The following is a 26008-nucleotide window of genomic DNA, read 5'->3' on the forward strand; positions in this document are numbered from 1 at the left end:
ATAAGTTGGGTGGGAATAATTTAAATCATAGAAACAAAACGAAATATTGTTTTTTTTTTTTTTTTTTTTTGTTTTTTTGCTTATTTTTAAGGATTGCCTGTAAATGAATAAATAAAATAAAGTTGATTTTTATATAAACGACATTCATTAAAAATATATGAAATCGCTTGAAAGTTATTTACAAAGTGAACGCATACAAATTATTACAATTCATGAAAGCATATGCAAATTTGTGTTCTTGTGACCGTTGATTATACGGATTAAATGCATTTAAAATATTTCAAAATCAAGTATATTTCTATGGATCCCCATGGTGTGCGCGTCATATTTTAGTACATCTGGAAGAAGATCCTAGATTAGAGTAAACACTTAACATATGGCTTATATACAAATTTGTCAGTTTATTGGCTTTAATGCAATTACTTCTTATATTCCTTGTGTGAAATTTCAATTTCTTTATAATTTAATGTATTGTAATTTTATAATAGTTGCTGCTATATTAGCTAGATTTTTGATTTCGTATTTTATATTATAATTATTTATTTTTTTTATTATGTTTTTTTTTTTTTAATATATAATAATTTCGTATAGAATAGCATTAAACTTATGTTAAAGTAAATAACTTGTAGATAATACGCGCCACGTACATTTTATGCATAAATACGTATGTATGTATTATTTAGATAATTTATCAAAGACTAATATCTTATATGTTGCTAAATCCGTACAATATATGTATAAACAATAACCAAGCCGAGCGCAAGACTCGATTTCAATGAAAAGCTAAACCACAGATTTGAATACATAATACGATACAACTTAACAAGCAAAACACAAAAGAGCTGGGCCATTATGAACACTACCAATGTTGTACAATGCGCATTTCAAGGGTTTCTACTGCTAAAAATTAAACATTTTTTCAGAAAACTAAGCGCTTTTACGCGCTACAAAACACTTATCGTTACAGCAAAATAAAATTACTGGTAACTACGCATACAATTAAATGCGCCTTTTGTAAAGAGGTGTAAAAGATTTAACGCAGATATCACAAAAAAAAAGAAAAAAAAAAAACAATCCCAAATTAGTTGAACGTATTTTAAGCAAGCTAAAAATACACCAAAAAAAAAAAAAAAACTTTTATACAATCTTGAACAACGCATTTGTCGAAAATTATGGATGTGTTTAGCGCACTAACACATAAACATAGCCCGTAGACGGCAGTACCCACAACATACCGGCGTTTTAAAGGTGTGCCTATGCACAACTTATCAAAAACAACTTAAAAAGATCTATAATTTTGTTTGATCGAACACGTCCAGTTTTCTTTGGGGCATCAACCAACAACCAAATACAAATTGTCGACTTCTGACGAAACATCACAAAAAAATTCGCCACGCGTGCGCTGAACTGAAGCCCTGACGCATATTTTGTTGTACAGATTTACCGCTATACAAACCACGCTTGCACTCATGCTAAACTATTATTGGCATTGTATATGCGTCCAGCACGGCATGTTTTATATCCCACGACTTTCGATGATACGTTTGAAAAATTTGCGTTATCTCTCGCGTGCACAACGTAAAGAATGGTAGGTGTATTAAGTAGCTGCGTGTATATATGCGGGTAAGCGTTTGCTCTATGTAATTATGTGGTTGCATCTGTTGGTGTGTTGGTATTTCAACTGTGTTGTATGTTCATAGTTTACCATCGTAGCTAAAATTTGGCTTTGTCTTATATTGGAAAGTCAAATCAGTCGACTGTTTCCAAATGAAGTGACGCACTGTGCGCAAATCCATGTTCGGATCCACCACCTAGTAAATTACAATATTATTAATTAACAAATTATTATTATTAATTAACAAATAAGACTTATTTATGTGCATTAAGCAGTACTTACAACATCGTTGCACCATAACTCAATTCTATCTTCTGCAGGTACTTGCGAGCCTTCGGAATTCGCATCGCTTTGACTATTTTGCGAGGAATTCGAGGCATTGCCACCACCACTGGGCGTTGTCTCTGCACCGAGTACCTTTTCCAGCACATGTTCGCACACCTTTCGGCACTGTATAAACTCGTTGGCAACTAGGCGATCCTAGTTAGCATAGCAACAGGAGGTACAATGAGTACACGTAACGGTATATTTTTTAAATTTATGATTTCATACCTTTTTGGTACGTTCAGGCTTAATCATTTGTGGATGTGGCTGCAGGAAGAAGGGAATTTTCAAAAATTTCGGTATAGTTTTTTCAATCACCACATCTGTGACCCATTGTGGCACGGTTTCATGCAATAATGTGCTCTCACTCTCACCAGCTGCATCGCGTACTAGAAGACGACAGACTGTACGACCACCAACCTCACTGTAAAGGAATCACAAGTGCCGATATTGAATATATTTGCATATCAAAATTAGTTTTGTTATATAAATTTAATAAAATAAAAAATAACAAATTTACATATCATTTTTTTTTTTTTTTTGTTTATTTTTTTTTGTTTTGTTTTTTTTTTGTGATATTTTCAAGTACGTACCTAAAGATAACTGGCGTATGTTTGGGTACTTGAAAGTAACCGTTGCCGTGGCTGTCAGGTTCCAACTCGCTTTGCGGTAAACTATGCGGGGGTGTCCAATATTCTAGCAACGCTTCCAGTAGTAATTTCCCATAATTTATCTGCAATTAAAAGCAAATTATAACATTGGCAGTTAACTACAATCCGGAACGACCCGGATTTATATCCGGCCAAGGACTGTCACGTCAGCAGCATTCCCCATATATTGGGTAGTCGAAAAATTCTTTTCATATTTCTGATCAAACTTCAGCTCATTTTTTTATATTTATAATGAACTCTATTAAGCCAAATATGTATCATTTTCGTCGACCACCTTTTGCCATTTTTCTTCTAGAGACATTATTCCATCAGTGTAAAACTTTTGTGGTTTCCCGGCGAAAAACTACGACAAGTAATTTTCACAGGCTTCTCTTGAAGCCAACTTTACTCCATTAAGGGAGTTCTGGATTGACCGAAACAAATGGTAGTCCGATGGCGCAAGGTCAGGGCTATATGGTGGATGCATCAAAACTTCCCAGCCAAGCTCTCCCAGTTTTTGCCGAGTCATCAAAGATGTGTGTGGCCTAGCGTTGTCCTGATGGAAGATTACGCCCTTTCTGCTGCTCAGTTCTGGCCACTTATTTTCCATTGCTTGCTTCAATTTCATCAGTTGGTGACAGTAAAGTGCAGAATCAATCGCTCGAGCAGGCTGATAGTGGATGATTCCTTCCCAATCCCACCAAACACACAGCATAACCTTTCGAGGCGTCAATCCTGGCTTTGCGACCATTTGTTGAGCTCCACCACCCTTGCACCATGATCTTTTTCGCACATTATTGTCGTATTTGATCGACTTTTCGTCTCCTGTTACCATTCGCTTCAGAAATGGATCGAGTTCATTTCGTTTCAGCAAAGAATCGCATATGTTAATTCGGTCCATTAAATTTTTCACAGACAATTCATATGGTACCCCAACGTCGAGCTTCTTTTTGTAACCAGCCTTTTTTAAATGGTTCAAAACCGTTTGATGATGTATGTTTAGTGCCTTGGCGATGTCATGGCAGCTTATGTGACGGTCCTGGTCAATCTTTTCCATAATTTCATCGACTTTTTCAACGATAGGTCGACCGGAGCGAGGTGCATCTTTCACATCGAAATTTCTAGAACGGAAGCGAGCGAACCATTGTTGTGCTACACGAACTGATACAGCATCGTCTCCGTAAACTTCACAAATTTCATTGGTAGCTTCTTCCCTTTTTTAACCAAAAATTTCAAAATATAGCGGATTTCTTCATTATTTTCACTCATTTTTGAACAGCTATAACTTTTTTTCAACTTCTCCGAATTTAATTTTTTTTTTTTTTTTTGTTAAATGAAGCTTAAAATGTCACCTTTCTAACACCATATGACATGACGCAATGTGATTGGTAGCACTGAGATAGATGATTCCAACGACATCTATTGACAAAATACGAAAAGACTTTTTCGACTACCCAATATGTATGCGGAATGTTTATGCTGCTACAACAACATTGACAGTTAACAACTTGTATATCCAAAGCCCACCTTAGTCTCCGATGTTGGTTCCGCACATTCAGGAAGTCCAGCCTCTATAGACACCCATGCTGCAAAGCAATCTACTTCGTCCTGCCCTAAAACGATTGTTGGCATCTGTTGGGAAAATGTCCATTCATTAATACTCGCACATTATACTTGAGCTTTAGAATATAATAATTGCGCGCTCAATTTCTTACTTACTCCGGTTTTCAAATCCACCGTAAACCAATTTGGAATGTACACTTGTTTATTGCGTTTCTTTAGCTCCTCGTCGAAGTCCACCTTACCCAAATCCTCTTTTTTCATCACACGCAGTACATCATAAATGGCAACATTTTCCTCCGTATCCTTTGTTACGATGTATCGTTTGTCGTTCAACACAATGCATTTCTTTACGGCCGCACCTCCTAATTTGTGATTACAAAAATGCGCGTAAATGAAATTCCTGCAATCCAGTACAATTTGCCTATTTGATGCTTACCTTTGATGCAGGTCAATTCCGTATTGGACGCTATCGACCATTGCGCATCCATTCCACCACTAGACGTTAATGTGCATTTATCATAGAGTGGCAATTTCCAACAACGTACATCCGAATTCCAGGTTGTTGCCCACACGCCTGTCTTATCAATATTATAGCCAAGACTAAGCACTGGCGCTCGCTCTTCACACACCAACACCGAGTTACTGGGATTACGTAACTCTGTTACAATGATATTCTTATCGCGGCTGCCTGAAATCACGTACTGGAAGTTTTCGCTCATCAATAGCGCCCAAACGCCTTCTTTGTGTACGTGTATCGTTTGTATGCATCTTTGCTGGCCCAGATTCCACACTTTGATTGTGCCATCTGAGCTGCCGGAGACTACTTGATTGCCATCGGGTGAGACGACCAGCGCGCGCACATTTTCAGTATGACCGCGCAACTTCATGCTGCGTGTACACGTGCGTGGATCCCAAATGCGTAACATATTCTCTGTGGAGCCGCTAACAATAACCGTACCTGATGGATTCATAGCCAGACTGTATATGGAGTCTTTGGAACCGGTGAGACTAGAGGCTGTGGATGCAAAACACAATGACAATACACTGATACACTGATGGCGAAACCAAGTCATGCACTTACTTGTAACGGTGTTGTTGCTGGCAGTCAGTGCGGTTAGCGTATTCACGTCCCAAAGAAAAATCGCTTTATCCAGTCCTGCACTTGCCACTTGCTCGCGATCTCTAGCATAGGCCAGCGCTTGCACGTAGTCACGATGTGTACGTAGCGTTGACATACAGAAGCCTTTGTGGGCATTCCACACTTTAACGGTGGTATCACAGCTGGCACTAATCACTGTAAATACAAATTGGTTTTTCGTTATATTTTCAAAGAAATGTTCAATGACGTACAATTTCTGCCATTACAACAGAGCACAATATCATTAACCCAATCATTGTGGTGCTCCATCGATTGTATATATTTCTCTGTGGACTCTGTTCTCGTATTCCATACGCGGATAATAGCATCACGCCCAGCTGAGTAGAGCTTGCCATTGTTGGGGTCTAGTTGCAACGCATTAACACCGTTTCTGTGTTGTTTCTCCTCTGCATCTCGTATTACAAAGGACACCTGGCAATGAAAACACTTCGAGTTCTATAATATTCACGTCTTTTACTTGGGTAGTCAAAGAAATTTTAAGCGTTACACTTTTGTATGCCCATGGCTGCTGCAACAGCAACTCATTGTGGGCGCCAGCAGACTGTCGCAGAAATCATTCGCTGCTCTTTATTTTGCCGACATAACCTACCTGCATTTTCTTACGTCCACCTTGACAGCCCTTGTGAGTCAACATGTCTGCCTCCACTAATCCCAGTCAATGGCGATGCTTGTTGGAAAAACCGTGCAGCTACTGATCCAATTACACTGGGTGAGATTTGTGTTAAAATTGACTATAGGAATAAGAGAAAAAAATTCTTTCCGACCGTTTCCTATTGCTATTCTTAATGGTAACTACTATTGGCCGAGAGAATTTCGTACGTTCGATACATTTATGCCGTGGAAGTAGCTACGCGAGTTTTCGTTGAAGTGCAGGTGTTTCTCAAGCCGAAAATAAGCACAATTAAACAATTTTAAACAAATTTTCACTAATTGTCCTTTTTGTACGGTATTCTATTCAGCTTGCTACACTCTTTAAGGTTTCTTTCCACCTTCTTTAGTTTTCTTTTTTTTTGCGCTGGCGACTGACAACAGATTTATTGACAAGAAGTGAATGTCAATCAAAACAGATACTGCAATTATTATAAATTTTTAAGATTTGTACGATTGGGGAAAGGCCACTGATATTCTATTATTCTTGGGATTTGGAGGAATTAGTATTTTCTAATTTTTTTAAATTTTTATTTAATTATGAAAATACGATCCGTGATTACCTCAAAGCTTATGCAATTAAAGTAGCAAATCGTAAACCCTCAATGCCTTCAAAACCCTACAATTTAAAAAAAAAAATATATAAATAAAAACGAATTTTCAACTATGATTTTTATTTTAGAAACTTGTTAAGAAAAATTAAATAAAATGATTTTTCATTGCAAAATGGAATACTGAGTTTGTTGCATCTCTGAATTTTTATTCGCACAACAACACCCTAAAACGCTTTTGCTTAATTTCTTTTCAATTTAATTCTATTTCTTTGGGCGACTGGTTGTTTGGAAATTGTGTCGGGCTAATGTGGTGCATAAAAAACAGAAAAACAAAATAAAATTGAAAGTAATAAAATAAATTTCATGTTCTAATGACGTGCATTTGTGATAACCAAAAAATACGCGTTTATATACTTAAAACGGAATTACAAAGCTGGCAAGCGCGAGAAAACGGAGTACTTGAGTGAATTGTGTGAGGCTTTTATATTAACCAGAAATATTAAACAAGCAATAAGATAAATCTGAAAACACTTCCAAAAGTTGGCATCGATGGTGTTTACGCGCAGTTAAAGCAGCGTGAAGAATATCGTAATAGTTTTTGTTGAATGCAAAATAGTGATAATTAACGAAAATTACAAGGATACACAACAAATTTAAACATAAGGTAATTGAATAAAAGAACATACAAAAAAAAAAAATCCGAAAGGATATGCTGAAAAATGTTTTCATTCTACTATAAAAAATATTGCATGCCTACTTGCTTATGACTATATTCAAACGCACACGCATAACATGGCAAGTAAACTTCTTGTGACGTCCTCGCGAAGTCTGCTACGATCGGAGCGTACCATGGTTGAGTGTTGTTAAACACCCTTTAACTAAAGCTAAGCAAAATTGCTACCATTGGTAGATGTTGAATGTATCCTACAACTTATCCATGACTTTTACGACAAGGATTTTGATGGGTCCGGAAATACACGAATGGCAAAGTAACACTTCCGCAACAATTTTGTTTGCTTTTGTCATTACGCTATGCATAAGCAATATGCAGACCATCATGCATACATATACATACATACACATATGCATAATATAATATACAAACTTAATTGTTGCTATAAACGCGAAAGAAACAGTAACAATAAAGTTTGGGTGCCTTATTACTGCTGACCCTTAACAGTCGCACCTGAGTTATTGATGAGTGATGAGTTAATTATAAATGTTTTTTGTGTCTTAGCAGCTACCTCATTAATAAATAGTCTCTGTGCCATTTACTTATCAGTACCTCATCCAAACACGGTTTAGGCTAGGAATTAATCCGATAAAAGTCTGTTAAGGCTTGAAAAGTGCTACCTACAGGTTTTGTTCATAGAAATTCGAATTCGGAAAAAGTTATTGTCAACTGCGTTTAAATTAAATCGTCGTTTTAATCTCCCAAATACATTATTTTTGCTTTGAAACACGATTTAAAACTTTGGTGAGTGGAACTAATTAAATTTATAGACATTATTTTGATCATTATTTTCATTTAATCAGTTAAAAATTGCTTCGATTGGGTAATATAGGCAGGATTTCGAGCAGCAACGTGATCGGCTAAAACATTCCGCGTTCCCCCTACAGTCGGTTCTACGTAACCAGAACGACGTTCCCACGTCAGTCGGTTCTCCGTAACCGAACGACCCGGATTTATATTCGGCCAAGACTGTCAAATCAGCAGCATTGCCCATATATGTATGTATGGGGAATGTTTATGCTGCTACAACAACAACAACCATCATCTCAGATTTCATTAAATTTACTTCCATGATCCACTCAGCACAATATATTTCTAGTTTTTTAATCATAGATTGCATGACATAAGAATTATCAGCTAAGAGAACAATATCATCAGCATATAGAAGACGGCGTACATTTATTCCGTAGACCACATTTCAAATAGACATGAAGATCATTCAGGTATAATGTGAAGAGCAAAGGTGATAACGGACGACTTTGTTTTACCCCTGTACCGGTTTCAAAGTAATCTGATACTTCCCTTCCTGTCCAAACTGCTGTTCTCGTATTCGAATATATATTTTCAATCAGATTTGTTATTTGGGTACCCTGTCGAAAGCTGCTTTGAAATCCACAATCCCATTAAAACTTTTGCGATACAGTTCATAAAGGATAGTTACTTGCTATATTTGCATTTCCTTTTTTAAAGATTAGGAAAACTATTGTTTTAAATAATGCTTCGTCGATTCTTCCGGTTTAGAAGATGATGTTGTATACTTTCATTAGCTCCATGATAAATTCTGTTGAGGCATCCTTTAGTAGCTCATAAGGTATTCTGTCTTCTTCAGGTGCTTTGTGTGTTTTAGCATTTTTAATTACTTGTTGGACTTCGATTATTGTTACATCTTTATCAAGGACCGTATCTGCATGCAAAGCAGGTGCATAATGAATATCTTTTGTTAATTGAGGCTGATTTAGTAAGTCTTGAAAATAGTTTTTAAACTCCGATGGCGTAATATCTACACCAACTTTAAATGATTCTGTTCTTATTTCTTTGGCAAGGCTCCACCATTCTTTTGCGGTTTTATTGATTCTCTTTTCCAGTTCTTCAAAAAAGTGCTGCTACTATAAAGCAACAAAAACACAGCTTAACTTTCGAATCCGTATAGCAATGAGCAGTGCATCGTTTCTAGAACAAAATATGCTCGAAGAAAGATTATTTTTTGTGTATCAACTGCATAAGAAAAATAACTTTAAAGAAAACTCAGTACACAAATATTCAATTCATTCTAAACCATTTAATTAATTTTGTTTTTTTCGAAAAAATCGGTTGAACGGGGCAGAAGTTGCTACTCTGCAGCGCCACCTGGTGGCGAGTGGCAGCAATGATATATAATATATATATGTACATATATACACCAATTTTTATAATAATCGGTCCAGTAGTTTTTGAGTTCATCGAGGACATACAGACAAACATTCATTTTTATATATAAAGATAATAGACAATTAATTGTTTAAAAAAAATCGAAATTTTGAAAAAAAAAAAAAAATCTTTCTCTCAAGTACGAGTTTTTTATGTTTTTCAAAAGGAGTATAAATTTTATTGAAATCTACCAAGCAGTTTTTAAGTTACAGTGTGACCACCAGTTCAAAAAACATAGAAAAACTCATTTAAAGTTTTGGTATCTGCTCTGGAGCGCCCGAGCGCCCTTTGTTAATTGTTGAATAACTCGAAAAGTATTTGCCGGATTCACTTCCAATTTTCACACAATATTTTTAAGATATTATACTTTTATCTTATGATTCTGAAACGCTCTAACACTCCAAATTAAAAATCCACTAACACAAGTGAACTTAAGGAGATACATACATACATACTGACCGCATATAGACTAGTTCTGCCATTAACATTCTAAAGAGTTCAACACTTTCCATAAAAGCAACGCTTACTCCAGGCAATGTCGCAAGTAAGCAGCCGAAGCAGTCTATGGCCTTTCGAAGCTAAGTAAGGCTGCCATTTAAAATTTATGACCACGTCTATAAAGCGGATTATTAGCCATAAAGTGAAAAACAAAGACAATGTTAACATTTCGGAAAGTTAAGTACCATTGGAGGAGCTTCACGTGCTATATATCCATCCATACAAGTAATAACATATTCGTATAGTGCCGCCATCATTGCTTCATTAACACAAGCGTACTTGCGACCGACACTCGTTTCCGGCTTTAGTGTGGCTTCTCTTACTGCTACTTAGAATTAATTTCTTCTTTCTATTTTCATTCATTTCTTGAAGTTTGGAGTGTATTATTTAGTTGGCACAAATAAATGCTTGTCTGTTGATAAATACCCAGCCTAGCTACACACACACATACATAGTCATCTATCGATAATCACATTCACTTCGAAACTTTGACACCGTCTGCTCAGCACACAACGTCTGCCTGTCCACGTTTGTGGCAGGCATTGTGCGCATTCGCTCATTTAATATGTTTCACTTAACACCACAATCCATTCAAATGTATTCAAGCAAATCGATTGTTTGGTCATGTCAACAAATGTTCAGCAGAGCTTGTTAGTGGTCGTTGTCGGTTGAATGTTCCAATGCATAGGTCAACTTTATGCCGTCAGATAGTCAGTTGGTCGTTTAATTATTAAAAAAAAAACACAAAATATTTTTAAGTTGCTGGCCAGCTGATACCGCGCGCCGCATAGGGGTTTTCAATAAGCAAGCTCAAACTCTAAAATAAAATTAAATTCAGAAAATGGTACTTTCGAGAGTTCATTTTGTATCAAATTTTTTCTGTGACTAATCATAGCAAATTATTTATTCCATATACGTCCACGACGCTATTTCTGTGAATATGTAGGTACTTTGTAGATGAACTGCGTATTTAATTTCGCTGAGAAGCACTGGGAAGAAGGCATATTGTGCGTTGCCACAGTAGTCGGATTTATATCCGGCCAAGGACTGTCACTCCAGCAGCATTCCCCGTATATGTATGGGGAATGTTTATGCTGCTGAACCGCTTGCACGTTGTATAAGACAGTCTAACCAATTAAGCAAAAATTTGGATATATTCTCTAACTCACGAGAGACTTTCAAATCAAAACTTAATCTGGATATACACTTTTTGAATTGTGACTAATGAATCTGGCAGTATTGTTTACCATATATCATATTCAAGCTTTAGTATTAGTAATCTATTTGAGTTGTACTTTAATTGATGGAAGAATGAATAAATAAAAAAATAAATAAATAAACAAGAACAAGGAATAATTGAGTTGCAGTTTTTCTAGATATCACGCAGGCTTTTGATAAGTTCTGGCATGAAGGCCTATTGTATTATATTTGTTTCCGCGAATTATCGGCCTTATATTAACTTTAACAAAGCTAATTGAGACGGCTTCGCGGAATTTACAGAGGACACCTTGGTAGCTCTCCCCATCGTCACCGATGTACGCGCATTCCGCAAAGTGCTCATGCTTGCCGTTTTTGTAGCAGTATACTTTGCCCTGTCAGTGTAGTGTAAACCAATGGTCTTCTTCGTCTAGCTCATTTAACGGTGAGCCCAGGAAACTTGCAGTTTCGACAGGTTGGGTCCAGAGGAAGAGGTGGTTAGTGTCGTGCGGGCTGCCTTCACATGTCAGACATATGTTTAGTATGTCGGGGTCAATTCTGTATAGGTTGGAGTTTAACCAGCTACAGTAACCAGAACGTAATTGCGCCAAGGTTGCGAGGGACCTTCGAGGAAGTTGGAGCTCTTCGTCTGCGATGGGTGGTGGTTGGAGTCCGATGACGGCATTCGGGGGCCGGGAACTTAAGAAGGTGGTAAGTGTCTCCCGATGAATGTCGTTCATTGTCTGCCTGTACACTGTCCGATACAGTAATTGTCGGTCTGTCTTTTCCGGGATTTCGTCGGTGTAATTGAGAATGTGCCTTCTGACGTGCCTGAGAGGCGGATCAGGCTCAAGCAGGTGTCTGCGCGGGTGTGACCTGCGGTAACACCCTACCAAAAACTGCTTGCTGAGCAGGTTGTTGTGCTCCCTCACAGCATATGGGCCTCGTCGTGTAGCTGTTGATGTGGGGACATCAGTAGACATCCCATCGCAGTCCGAATGACAGTGTTTTGTAGTCTGTAGCTTCGTCAACTGCGAATCACTAAGCCAGACGACCAGAAAGGAGCAGCATAGTTTAAAATCAGCCGGTCTATTGCCTAAAATGTCGATAGCAACATTTCTCTGTCGTTGCCCCAAGTGCTGCCGGCAAGCGATTTGAAGACCTTGTGGCAATTTTTAACTTTAGTCGCAATAGCGGCTGTATGCGCAGAGAAGGAGAGCAAACTGTCGCTGGTAACTCCCAAGATTTTGGGATTGTTAACAGTCGGTATTGGTGTATCGTCGACTTTTACCTTAAGTTACAGTTTGGCCTCGTTTGTTCAGGTGGTGAAGAGGGTCACCGTGGACATCGTGAGGGAAAGTTGTAGGTTCCTCGCAGTGAAAAAGCGAGAAAGGCAGACGAGTCGTTCACTTTGACGCACAGGTCATCAATGTTATTGCCCAACGTCATTATCGCGCAGTCGTCAGCATAGGAGACTAGGGAGACTCCCTCTGGTGGCTGGGAGAGTTTCGAGACATAAAAGTTAAAAGGGTGAAAGGACACCACCCTGCAGAACTCCTTACATTATCTTCCTCTGTTTAGAGATTTGGTCTGGAAAGATTACTGACGAGTGCCGACCATTCAGATAGTTAGCGGACCACCTCTTCAGCTACTCCCGCCAGGACTGTGTATAAGGTCATCTAGTAACTTGAAATAGCTGATTGTACCGAAAACCTATTTTAAGGTCCAACGCTACTAGGACAGTCCTCTCGCAGGGGCGGTTTTGATTGAGCCCGCGGTTTATCTGAGTGTTAATGACGGTGAGTGCTGTTTTGGTAGTGTGCACTCTTCGGAAGCTATGCTGGTATGTGGCTGAGGTCAGATGTTTCGTGTACAGTGGGAGTAGAAGGGCTTTAAGGGTCTTCATTTCTGGAAAAAGGGCAATTATCGGCCGATAAGATTCCTCTTGGTTGGCGGGTTTCCCAGGTTTCAGTAGCCGGACCACTCTGCCTGCTTTCCACTTGTCAGTGATAATGAGAGTGGCCAAGAACAGATTGAAAATTCTTGTAAGAAATCTTACTCCCAATGGGCCCAGCTTTTTCAGTCAGGGCCAATGGCTTTAAATGATTTAATTTTGTTAATGGCCCCCTGAACCTCATCACAGGAGAAAACAAGAGGCTCACAGCCGCTGCGGCTCGCTTCATTCTTGCTGGGGGGATTCGGGACATGTGTCCCAATTTCCCAGCTGAAGCAGCCGTTTTAGCAAGCATGCGTTACAACCTACCCCAGGCCGCTTCCGGGGATCCCCACATAAAGGATCTCAATTTGGAGATTCGGCAATTGGTCACCCAACATAAGAGGATCAAATGGGAGTTGGCACTTGAAGACCTGCAACTTCACCACTGGAGTGAATAGGTCTGGTCCACCGTAAGGCCCCTGTCGAACCCGACGAAGCACACTGACAAGGTGGGTATCATCTTCAATGGTTGCACTGCACGATTCATATTGCATCCTCTGGCCGACAAATCCACCAGACGAATATACAAACTTCCAACAACAGTGCGCCGCTTGCTTTCGCCACTGAGGAGGTCCAGTGGACTATCAACTTCTGCGGATTTTGCGTTATATGGTATTGTTTGCAGTATTAACGATATTTTTATAAAAAAATTAATAACAAGTCAAAACAAGACAATATTTAGTGCGCACCTACTTTTGGCGCCCATATTTACAAATGTACTAATTTTTTCACTCTCGGCGCATATTCGGATAGGTCTGCAAGAAAAAAGCAGGCATCTGGCAAAATCACTAACGCCCAAAACGTTGAAAATTGATGGCACACTATGCAAATGTTCACTTATTTAAAACACTCATAGTGCATATGCCATCATGTCACATTTTATTCCCATCGTTTCATTTTTTTTATGTCTTTGGCTAAGCCTTTGATTTTATTTGCTTTTAATTTCCTTATAGCTTAGTTTTCTAGCGAGAAACGACAGTTTGCTGTAATTCACTTTTGTAAACGATGTACGTACGGATCTATCGATATAAATATTAACACTCACACGCACACACCCACACACATCCATATATGCATCTAAGAGATTCGTAGTTATTTTAATTTGTATTTGAATTGCACGGAAAATGTTAGCACTCGAGTAAGTGTTCGAAGTCACGTTAAAATGTACAGTTAACTAATGTTTACATTACTTTCCAGTGCTCGTCCGCTATTCATTTTTCTAGCTATTGGCAAGGTGGGTGGTATCGGGTGCATATTCATTACACACTCGTATGTGTGTATGCATATTTGCATACATTAGGGTACCGCACAATGTTGCTGTTATTATCAATTTCCGCTCAGGAAATATTTCGTCGGATGTATTAAAATATACTATAATTAACTTTAAAAGTTATAACTATAACTTAATAAACTTGAAAAAAGAGTACCAAATTTTTTTTGTATGGAGGGAGATGGATCTCCCATTGCACATACATGCATACATATTATATATACGTATGTGTATGAGCGTATAACTATTTTCATGTAGTTGCAGCAATTTGCAGGAAGTACAATACTCATTTCACTAAAATATGCGTTGTGCAACTTGCACAACTAAATAAATCACTGAACAACATTACTAAATTATTCATGTATGGAACTACTTAAACAAGTACGTATCCATATATGTGTGCGTGTGTATGTTACTTGCGAATGCTTGTAAGTATCAGGTCAGTCCATAAGCTCGTGCGTTTTTTAAAGGTGGTTTTAAAATTAATAAAAAGTTGTTTAAAGTATTTATTAATCAATAATATATTTTCCTTCATTATTTACAATGTCTTCCCAACGTTTAGGCAAATTTGTAATTCCCTGCTCAAAAAATTGTTTGTCCTTGGAGCCAAAATTCTTCTTTTGAGGAGTAGTTCTTGTTACTCATATGGGATTGAAGTCCACTGAAAAGGTGATAATGACAAGGTGCAATATCCGGAGAGTATGGTGGATGCGGCATTAGCTCCCATCCGAGCTCGTTCAGCTTGCCTAATGTTTGCCTTGCGATATGAGGTCTTGCGTTGTTGAGGTGAAACAAAACTTTGCGTCTATTCACTAAAGACGGTCGATTTTTATTAAGTGCCTCATTCAGGTTTGATAGCTGATGGGAACAATAATCAGCAGTTATCGTCTGGTTTGGTTCCAGAAGCTCATAATAAACAATACCGGCCATATCGCTCCAAATAGACAGGAGAATCTTCTTGGGATGAAGGTCATCTTTAGGGGTCGGTTCTGGTGTTTCATTTTTATCTAACCATTGGCGTTTCATCACAAGTAACGATACGGTTCAAAAAACTTTCATTTTCAAGTCGTTGCAGCAGCTGATAACACACATTCACTCTCTGCTAAAGGTTGGCGACGGAAAGTCTATGCAGAACCCATTTTCCCAGCTTTGAAGCCTTTCCCAACTAAACCAGGTGCCTAAGAACTATTCCATGCGATGCATTTAACCTCTGAGCTATCATATCGACTGTCAAATTTGACTCAGCTTCCACGAGTTCGAGCAAAGCGTCGGAGTTAAATACTTCAGGACGACCAGCGCGCGGGGCAGGACGACTCCACGTCACAGTTACCACTTCGGAATTTTGAAAACCACTTTTGCGCAATCCTTACAATCACGGTATCCTCACCGTGAACAATGTTTATTTCTGCAGCAGCAGTTGTTGCATTTTACCCTTTTTTATAAAAAAAATACAAAATATGCCTCTTATACGCGTTCGAAGATTCCATTTTATTTTTTAACAACCCGTACTTCTATCCGCGATTAAAATCACTTGTTGAATGCACAATATATCAAAGAAAATATAAATATTCGTTAAATATATACGCTATATTCCGCGGATACGTACGAACTTATGGACTGACCTGATATTTTTATTTGTTCATGACAGCCAGTTTAAATGAATAGAAGTTACCTTGGTGTATCTTTGCACTTTCATGGAAATCTATGTAGATGCCCACAAATCTTTATAAGCTTGCATAGAAGCATATGTACATATGTATGCATACGAGGTGTGTTCCAAAATAAAATGAATTTAAATTTTTCCCAAAAAAATATTTATTTATTCATTAATTTCTATTTTATCACCTTCAAAGTAGTCCCCCTCAGATATAATATGTACACTTGTGCCAGTGTTTTTTCCAATCCTCAGAGCAGTTCTGATATGCACATTTTGGTATGTCCTTGAGCGTCTCTCAGCGATTCGGTTTTTATCTCCTTAATCGCCGCAAAACGCCGTCCTTTCACGGGTCTCTTCAATCTTGGGAACAGGAAAAAGTCGCAGAGGGCCAAAATCTGGTGAATACAGTGGCTGAGGCATGATGATGACGGTGTTGTTTTAGCCAGATAATCTCTCACAAGCAAAGATGAGTGAGCAGGTGCATTATCAGGATGCAAAAGCCATGAATTCCGGGCGTTTTTTTTGTATTGCTTCACGCAAACGGCGCATAACTTCAAGGTAATACTCCTTATTTACCGTACCACCTTGTGGGGGCAATTCCTGATGCACTACGCCATGGTAATCGAAGAAAACAGTGAGCAAAACCTTGACATTTGATCGAACTTGGCGTGCCTTTTTTGGTCTTGACTCTCCTGGACTCTTCCATTGGGACGATTGGGATTTGGCTTCGATGTCATAACCCTATACCTATGATTCGTAACCAGTTATGACCCTTTTAAGGGTCTTGATCTGGATCATCGTTGAGGTCATTCAACAATTCCTGAGCGATGCTCATGCAACGTTGTTTTTGGTCAAAATTCAGCAGTTTTGGAACGAGCTTCGCTTTATGCCGAAAATTTCCGAAAAGAGCCAACCGATATGCCGACATCCTTAGCAACTTTTCTAATTGTGATTCTCGACGACTTTCCATAACAATTTTCTAAACTTTCTCAACATTTTCATCGGTTGTTGATGTGCTCGGTCGTCCAAAGCGAGCGCCGTCATTCACATCTTCTCGGCCTTCTGTGAAAAGCTTGTACCACTTGTAAACATTGTTTTGACTTCGTCCCCGCTGCAATTCAGTGCGATTTGATGCTATTAAATGTGTTCTAATTTTGACAGCGGGTACCCATCAACCTGTTACCCGCTGTACACTGCACCTTTGTTCAAGCAGTAAAGCAAGCGCTTGAATTTATGTCTCCTCGCGTTAAAAGTATTTACTCGTACACACATTTTATAATTTTTGCAATTTGTCCGCGACCCTTATATTACCTTGCAACTGGTTACAATGTAGTCACTTGCGGACTGTTTCGTATTCTACTGTTCCAATTATTTTGGACACCGTCTCAAATTTTTCTAAAAATTGGTTTATTTGCTAGCTTGAATATAATAAGAAATGAACTGAAAACGAAAATTGAAAATATCTGGAAAAAAATTGAATAATTTTGAGATTTTTTCAATATTGAAGTTTTTTAAATCAAATATCTCCGGTTATTTTTAACTTTTTTCAATTTTTTTTTATTAAATGTACTTTAAATTAAAAAATTTGGAAAGAAATAAATTTTTTCGTTTAAAATTTTTCGAAGTAAATATATTTTTTGTCATTTTTGGAAAAAAATAGTCCAAATCAAATATTCCTGTTATTTTTTTTCATATTTTGTTTATTATTTGCTGAGACTAAGCTCAGTAGTCCCTGAAAGTTACATTCCATTATAAATAAATATGTTCGGCTATTTTTATAATTTTTTTGTTGATAAAATTTACTTTAACAAAAAATTGTGTTTTTGTTAAGAAATATTTGTGGAAAAAATTTTTTTATAAATTCTTTTTTGTTAAAAAATGTTTCTGAAAAAATTTTTTTGTTATAAAATGTTTGGGAAAAAATTTTTTTTATCATTCTTAAAAACAACCTCACTCAAATTTTATTTTTAATTTTTTATCATCAGCTCAGACTGTCTGCTCAGTAAGCCCTGAAAGCTTCATAGTTGTATTCCATTGTAACAAATACCCCAATTTTAAGAAAAATTAAAGACCATGTCTAAAATACTTGAATCACTTGACATGGAATAGAAAAATCACCATCATTTATATCACCAGTTCTGATTACCTATTCAATCATTGAGCAAGCCTTGTGCCCGTAGAAAACGGCTGCTCTCGTTTGGTTACATATTTACACAATACATCGGTTGGAGTGGGTTTGTGTTTGGTTGTATCGACACAATGTTGCCACTGATATTTTTGCATACACATTTTTCCGCCCATCCGCGTTATCAGTTACAATTTTTCATTGTTTAATAAACCAAAGTCAAAAACCATCACAACACTCACCGCCATAAACACCTACGATAGATACACTGCGGGCTTAACCAAAACCACCCTGTGAGAGAACTGTCCTAGTAGCGCTAGTCCTGAAAAAGGTTTTCGACACAGTCAGCTAAATCAGCTGACTACTTAAAATCATAATATTAAAAAATGCGTGTGTCTAACAAAGATAGAAAGACGGGCATATTGGCAGTGTTCTGTGCTCTTTTCTGAGTAGGCCAAAAATAAAATAAATAATTAATTGTCGCGTACAATTCTGTTAGGCGTTTGGCCGAGCTTCTCCTCCTATTTATGCCGTGCGTCTTGATGTTGTTCCACAAATGGAGGGACCCACAGTTTTAAATCGACTCCGAACGACAGGCATTTTTATGAGAAGCTTTTTGATGTCAGAAATACACTCGGAGGCTTGTCATTGTCTGCCGAGGGACGACCGCTGTTTCTATCATTTTGCTGTTTCATGTACGAAGTTTCGAACCTACGCACTCCCGAATGGTAATCAAGCAGTAACCCGTTTGGTTACGGCGACCGTTGAAAAGGCCAAAAACATGCCTTCTTACAAGATTGAGTGCCACAGTGAACAATTTCTACACCGGGGAAGGACAATATTTTTTCGTATAAACAAAAACACTACTAATTTACGGATCGGTCATATCAGACTATTTGTTGTCGTTTTCACGGTAATTGGTTTTACGTTACCGGATCGACACGAATTTAAGTCATATATGGGAAATATTTATGCTTCTACAACAACAACAATAACCATTTGTGGCCATTATATAATATAATTTTGAATACAGTGGACGCTCAGATTTCTTTTATTCGAAAGGTTTGGATATAACAAATAATTACTGAATTAGAAGTCGATTTCTCTTGCAGATACTCTCTCGGCTACCTCAACTTCTTCTTTTAGTAAAAATGCTTAGTAGTTATAAAATTGGAGCACTGATCTGTAGCATCAGATGCATCGAAACGTTTGTGAGGTCGCTTAGAAGTTAAGTCTATTCCTTGACGAATTCACATCTCAAGATAATTTGAAATGGTACTGAAGCGAACCAAGTTATAATCAGGCAACGATAAAGGCACACTGGTGGAGGCACTGCAATAACTAGTTTAACTGTACTGAATTTGCCTTCTATCTAAAAAAAACTTCACATTGAGTGTAAGTCAAGTTTTAAAACCAAATAAAGCTCAACTTGCTCTTAAAAAATGGGCCTAAATTATCTTCGCTGAATTCAGCATTTTTCATTCTGCCTTATCACTGAATCCAGCGTATTTCGAGTTTTGTAAATTCTACGAAAAACCCACCATCAATGGCTACATCGCGAATTCGAAATTAGTAAAATGGCATCACTGAGTTCCTTCGTAGCGCTTTTTCGTAGAATTTTCAAATAATTTCTTGGGACGTGTTTTGGTTGTGGGAGAAAAGTTTCGAAATAATATTCAGAGAGAATAACCACTTCTATTTTACCAATTTATAAAAATACTATAAATTAGTAAAATGTGAGTATTAAAGGTGATAAAAATGTTAGGGTTTTGTTTTTTAAGAAATTGGGTTGAATGCGATTTTTCGTTTGAGGTCAAAAATTTGAATGTTCGTTTGCTGGAATTATCGCAAAAAAATTTAGAGTTTGGAAAGAGCTTCAAATGCAGGTGAACAGATTTGGGGGAAAAATTGTTGTGGCAACGCATTACGAAGGATTAAAGGCACCTCTCAAGAGTTTCCGTTGAATTTGAAGTATCTTTAAATTTTGCTGCTAAATAGGATAATCGCATTTCCAAAAGAAATATTTTTATTCCCACAAACAGGAAATTATAGTAATTGGAAAATAACGCTAAAGAAATAATTTCTATACTAAAATTTGTTTGTTTACTACATTTTTTATTTAAATTAATTCCATATGATTTTGAGTATTTTTTTTCTCTTCAAGAGACATGTCTTTATTAGGCTTATCTTTGAGTGGTGTATTAAAAGGCAGTGCATATTACTGCACACATACACATGCAGCTATACCGATTTCAATATGCAATCATGTACACACTTCGCATGTCTGTAGCCTATTTCATTTCTTAGAACATCGATCCGTAAATTACTATGGCCGCCTACTTCTTAATGGCTTAAATGAACATCAGCTATTTATTGATGCAAATGCTAATAATAACAGCTTAAATGTTAATGAAGCAAATTAACCTGTGGGCATTTGCAAATTAATGATTGCATATTGAGGCATAGGTACATATTGTACAGGGTGTTTCATCCGGACTTGATGAAAGAGAACATAGAATAACTTTGACTGTTGTTGCTCGATTTGCTTTTTCTCAAGCGTTTTAGAATAGTCAATGGAGTACAATTTGAACCTTGAAAAACGCGAAATTTAATTTAGAAAATACCTCTGCGAATATCGAATTGGCTCATCACGAGCGATGAGACACATTTCAACGTGCAAGAGCAACCCCTGCATGTTGTAAAAGTCATTGTTTGGTATGGTGTGAATCTTATTTTTTCTAGCTGAATGGCGCAACATGCCATATGTCTTGACAGACGATGAATTTATTCAAGACAATGGTTGGAGGCCTGATTAGACTTACAAGCAAGATTAATCGCCCGCAGTGCGACAATAAGGTTGAACACTTTAAGGCCGGCGGGCCAATTAGATGTCCTAAATTCAGTAGTTTTCGCGAAGCGTTGTAGGATGAGAAAAAAAACAATTAGCCAAATGAAGTTTTGGGGATAGTTTAATATATATTTGAACTAAAAAAAAAAAAATTTGTACAATCTCCAACAATATATTGTAAGCCAAGTTATCAATAGATTCCCAGAGCGCCTGTATCCAACTTCTGTACAAGATACAACTTGCAATTTTCATCTGAAAACGAAAAAAAAAAAGATTATTAATTTTGATGTAATTATCTTCGATGTGAACTAAGAAACACGTAAAATTCGAATTTTTGGGGAAGGTAGAAAAAAAAAGTGGTTTTTCAAGGAAAAAAAAAACTCTTCAACTGGGTAAAAAAGTCGCTTAAAAAAGTTTTTGGATGTTTTTTAGTTCACATAGAAGATAATTACATCAAAATTAATAATCTTTTTTTTTTGTGTAAGAGGCGGTGTAAGGCGAGTCCATCCATGTGTACGCAAATGGCTCAAAGCTCGAGGGTCAGCTTCCCGACAACTGTAGTGTCTTTCAGGCTGAGATGACTGAGTCGTTTCATCTATTTCAAGTAAAAAGGACACAAGAGAAAAAAGAGAGGCCAAATATAAAAAAAAATACATAAAGGGTGGTTAAGTTTCAAGGGCCGGTGTTGATTTTGAATAAAATACAATTTTTTTAGGAAATTATTGTTATTTCTCTTTATTATGACAATATTGGTATAGATCAATTACGTATAGAATAAAATATCGGCCAAATGGCCGCCGCGGCCTCGGCGGCACACCTCCATCCAATGGTCCAAATTTTCGATGACGCTGAGGCATAACTGAGGTTCTATGCCATTAATGTGCCGAATTATCTCATCCTTTAGCTCTTGAATTGTTGCTAGCTTATGGACGTACACATTTTCTTTCAAATAACCCCAAAGAAAGAAGTCCAACGGTGTCGTTGACGTTTAGGTGTGGTTCAAATTCAGCATCGGCCCTTGAAATGTAACCACCCTTTAGAATCGATGGGTAGAAACAAGTGAGCTAGGCGTTGGAGGCTAAAGGAAAACTAGCCAAATGTGGACATTTTAAAAAGGTTCTTTTTTGTACACAAATTTCGCTATGTTGTGTTTAGTGTTTACTATTTCTTTTTTTGTTCTCGTGAAATTTCGTAATCTTTTACTTTGAAAGAAAATTTCGAGTTTTTCTTATTTTGTGTTGCTTTGGTTTTATGTTTAACACATGGGCTGAAAAGTCCCGGGCGTAACAAAGAAAAAGTTTTTTTTTTATTCAAAATTTGCTTTATTCATCAGCGTACTTTCCATCAAGCACAATGCTATAATTTCAGCGCCGCTCTAACATTTCAATACCACTTTTGTAGAACGATTTATCTTTTGCCTTAAAATAGGCCTCAGTTTCAACGATAATCTCTTCATTCGAGCGAAATTTCTTAACGGCGAGCATTATTTTAAGTCTGCGAACAGCCAGTAGCCGCTGGGAACCAAATCTAGCAAATACGGTGGATGTGAAAGTAATTTGAAGCACAATTTATGTAGTTTTGACATTGTTTTGATTGACTCGTGACACGGTGCGTTGCCTTGATGAAACTGTAATTTTTTCTTTGCCATATGCGGTCGTTTCTTTACAATTTCGGCGGTCTTCAAGCGCTCCAATAAAGCTATATAATATTCACTGCTGATGGAATTTCCTTCTTCAAGATAGTCGATGAATATTACACCAAGCAAATCCCAAAATACCGAGGCCGTAACCTTTCAAGCCGATTGTTGTGCCTTCATGCGCTTTGGACGAGGTTCACCAGTTGCTGTCCACTCAGATGACGATCGTTTTGATTCCAGAGTGAAGTGATGGATCCATGTTTTATCCTTTGTCCCATATCGATGCAAAAATTCTGGTTTATTACGTTTACACCTGACCAAACACTGCTCAGAATCATCAACATGTTCTTGTTTTTAGTCAACAGTAAGCAAACGCGAAATCAGAGCGTCCTGTTTCTTTTTCTATGACATAGAGGGCACCTCAATCCTTCATGCTTTTTGTAAAAAGTGAGCTGTCTGCCAAATTAAGTCTTCAATTGAGTGGTTTTTCGAAATGAGTGCTGTTTACGCCTCTCGCTTTGAGGCAATTTTTCTATGTTTGCATGAAAAAGGACCCAAATTAACGCAAACTGCTGCTGCGAAATATGCAGTTCGTTAGCAAGTGGATAAAAGTCTCAAAAAAAAACGAAAAAAAGATTCTCGCATTGTTCTCGAAAGATCCAACTTTGACTTTACGTGGGGCTGTTGTGAAATTGAAAGTGAAAGGTGTTGACATATCTTACGGAACAATTCGCAGGCACTTACTTGCCAATAAACCAAAATATCGCAGTACTTTGGAGAAACCAATGTTGAGTGCAAAACACGTTGAAAAACGAGTGGAATGGGGAAGGAAAACTTGGACCGCGATTAGAGCAACGTAATTTTTTCTGATGAATCCTCCTTCTGGGCATTTCCGACGCAAGCCATGTAATTTAGATCAACTTTCTCGACAAATTTGGAGGTGTTTTCCGGTAGAATATGCAGAAAAACTAGTGGAAAGTATGCCCCAATGTGGGGCTAATAGTGGGCTGTGACGCAAATTCACAGAACATTGTGTGGGGAAGCAGCAAATGCAACCCCAGAGGTCTCAAGCTACTGGATTTTATCCTGTCATCCGATTTGGTCATTCAAAACACTGGTAACAAACCAACTTTTGTGACCAGAAGGAGACAAGAGGTGATTGATTTAACACTTACCAATAGGTCAGTTGGAAATCAAATCAACCGATGGCGAGTTTTGGAGGAGGACTCTCTTTCTGATCATCGTCTTATCGAATTCCGACTGGGAATTGACACAATATCAATACCTTCCGGTAGGAATCCTCGAAATGTGGACTGGGACAGGTATGGTGAGCTTGTAACAGAGCGATTACCAAACCTGAAAAAACTCAAATCAGCAGAAATGATTGAAGATGCGACTAAGAAATTAGAAGGTACTTTAATCAATTGCTTTGAGGAACTGTGTCCACTCAGGCAAAGCAGACAGGGGAAAGCGGTTCCTTGGTGGAACCCTGAACTGTCGAAGCTTCGTGTACGGTCCAGGAAACTTCTTAATAAGGCCTTGAAGACCAAAACAGAAGAGGACTGGGCCAATCATCGACTTACACAGAGAGAATATAAGAAAAAAGTACGGCAAGCCAAACTTGAATCCTATAGAAATTTCTGCAGTAACGTCGAAGAAATGAGGGAAACAGCGAGACTTTGTAAGGTCCTTCATTTAGACCGCTCAGTAAGGCTGGATTCCATTCGAAAACCTGATGGTTCATACACCATTTCCAAATCGGAAACGTTTAATGCTCTACTCGAAACTCACTTTCCGGGTAGTAGAACTATCTCTGAAGTTGAGAGTGGCATGAACAACAACGGTGGCAACGGTGGAACCTCTAGGTACAGCTGGTATATTGCTAGTCGGATAGTGACAAGGGAATCGATAAGGTTTTCCTTATCTTCCTTTGAGAACTTTAAGTCCCCTGGACCTGACGAAATATATCCAGCAATGCTTAAAAAAGGAGGAGACAGGCTGATTGAGGCCCTGAAAAGGATCTTCACAGCCTGTCTTGCATTTGGTTATATACCATCCCAATGGCGACGCGTAAGAGTAGTATTTATTCCGAAACCAGGAAAAGATGACTATTCCCTAGCAAAAAGTTTCAGACCAATCAGTTTGACATCGTTCATGTTGAAAAGTCTGGAACGAGTGGTGGAGAAACATATTCGAGTGGGGGTATTGCCGAGAAGTCCACTTAGTAGAAATCAACACGCTTTCCAGAGTGGAAAATCATGTGAATCAGCCTTACACGATCTTGTTAGCAAGATTGAAGCTGGGCTGGTAGCTGACGAATACACAATGGGCGTGTTCGTGGACATTGAGGGGGCTTTTGATAATGCCACTTTCGACTCGATATGTTCTTCTGCCGAACGACACGGAGTTAATCAAGCCATTATAAAATGGATATACTCCATGCTCTCTGAGAGGCTGTTAACCGCTGGTGGGAGCGATGACGAGCAAATCACAGTCAGGGCCAAGCAAGGATGTCCCCAAGGGGGTGTTCTTTCTCCGCTGCTGTGGTGCTTCGTCGTAGACTCCCTATTAGTGGAGATGCAGGAACTCGGCTTTCACGTCCAAGCATATGCGGACGACGTCTGTGCGCTAACATCGGATAAATCCTTAAGGAGGCTTTGCACGAAAGTGCAGAGGATTCTTGACAAAATCGATGATTGGTGCATGAGACAAGGTCTTTCCGTTAATCCGAACAAAACAACTATAGTCTTGTTTACGAGAAAACGGAAATTGGAGGGACTCAGTCTTCCAACACTGAAAGGTGTGACACTTGGTCTTTCCAACGAAGTTAAATATCTAGGAGTAATCTTGGATAAGAAGCTGACTTGGGAGACACACGTTTCACTGAAGGTGAATCGTGCATTGAAGATTTTTCAGCAATGCCGTAGAGCCTTTGGCAAAACTTGGGGTCTGAAACCTGCTGTGGTCCTATGGATATACACGGCACTTATCAGACCAATCATCACTTACGCTTCTGTGGTCTGGTGGCGACGGAGCATGGTTAAGTCCACAATCCGGGAACTATACAGGCTGCAAAGAAGTGTATGTTTATGCATCACGGGTGCCATGAGTACAACCTCTGGAGATGCCCTAAATGCTATGCTTGATTTGCTCCCCCTGGATCTTAAGATACAACAGGAAGCAATAAAAGCTATGTGTAGACTCCATAAATATGGTTTCTGGCACGAAGATGGAGCTTCGGGACACAGAGAAATCTTTAAGTTGCTGTCGGAGCAGTATCCACTGTTTTTGGCACCTAAAGATGACCTGATACCCACAGTTTCATTCGGAAGGAAATTTGATGTCAGA

At 38.2% G+C, this 26008-nt stretch overlaps 2 protein-coding genes across 6 annotated transcripts in view; one reads left to right on the forward strand and one right to left on the reverse strand.

Annotated features, from left to right (window-relative positions):
* Positions 1-375: 375 nt before the first annotated feature.
* Positions 376-6316, reverse strand: LOC128865916 (WD repeat-containing protein 48 homolog). Of its 2 annotated transcripts, none has more exons than XM_054106325.1 (10): positions 5901-6316; positions 5503-5722; positions 5234-5446; positions 4589-5167; positions 4309-4514; positions 4117-4221; positions 2533-2672; positions 2168-2363; positions 1898-2095; positions 376-1811 (listed from the first exon to the last, which is right to left on the reverse strand). In XM_054106325.1, exons 1-10 carry the CDS (start codon positions 5943-5945, stop codon positions 1695-1697), a joined length of 2019 nt encoding a protein of 672 aa, XP_053962300.1. In that variant the 5' UTR covers positions 5946-6316; the 3' UTR covers positions 376-1694. The 2 variants fall into 2 exon arrangements, with proteins under 2 accessions (XP_053962300.1, XP_053962299.1); XM_054106324.1 differs by having other exon boundaries at positions 5503-5737.
* A 437-nt stretch (positions 6317-6753) lies between these two features.
* The window catches only part of LOC128865925 (protein salivary glands marred), a 53419-nt gene continuing 34164 nt past the window's right edge, over positions 6754-26008 (forward strand). For all 4 annotated transcript variants that reach the window (XM_054106339.1, XM_054106340.1, XM_054106341.1 and 1 more), the window contains exon 1: positions 6754-7177. The gene's annotated coding sequence lies outside the window, so the exon portion shown is untranslated. The remainder of the gene's footprint in view (positions 7178-26008) is intronic.

The sequence above is a fragment of the Anastrepha ludens genome, chromosome 6 (genome assembly GCF_028408465.1).
Source record: "Anastrepha ludens isolate Willacy chromosome 6, idAnaLude1.1, whole genome shotgun sequence".
Lineage (NCBI taxonomy): Eukaryota > Metazoa > Arthropoda > Insecta > Diptera > Tephritidae > Anastrepha > Anastrepha ludens.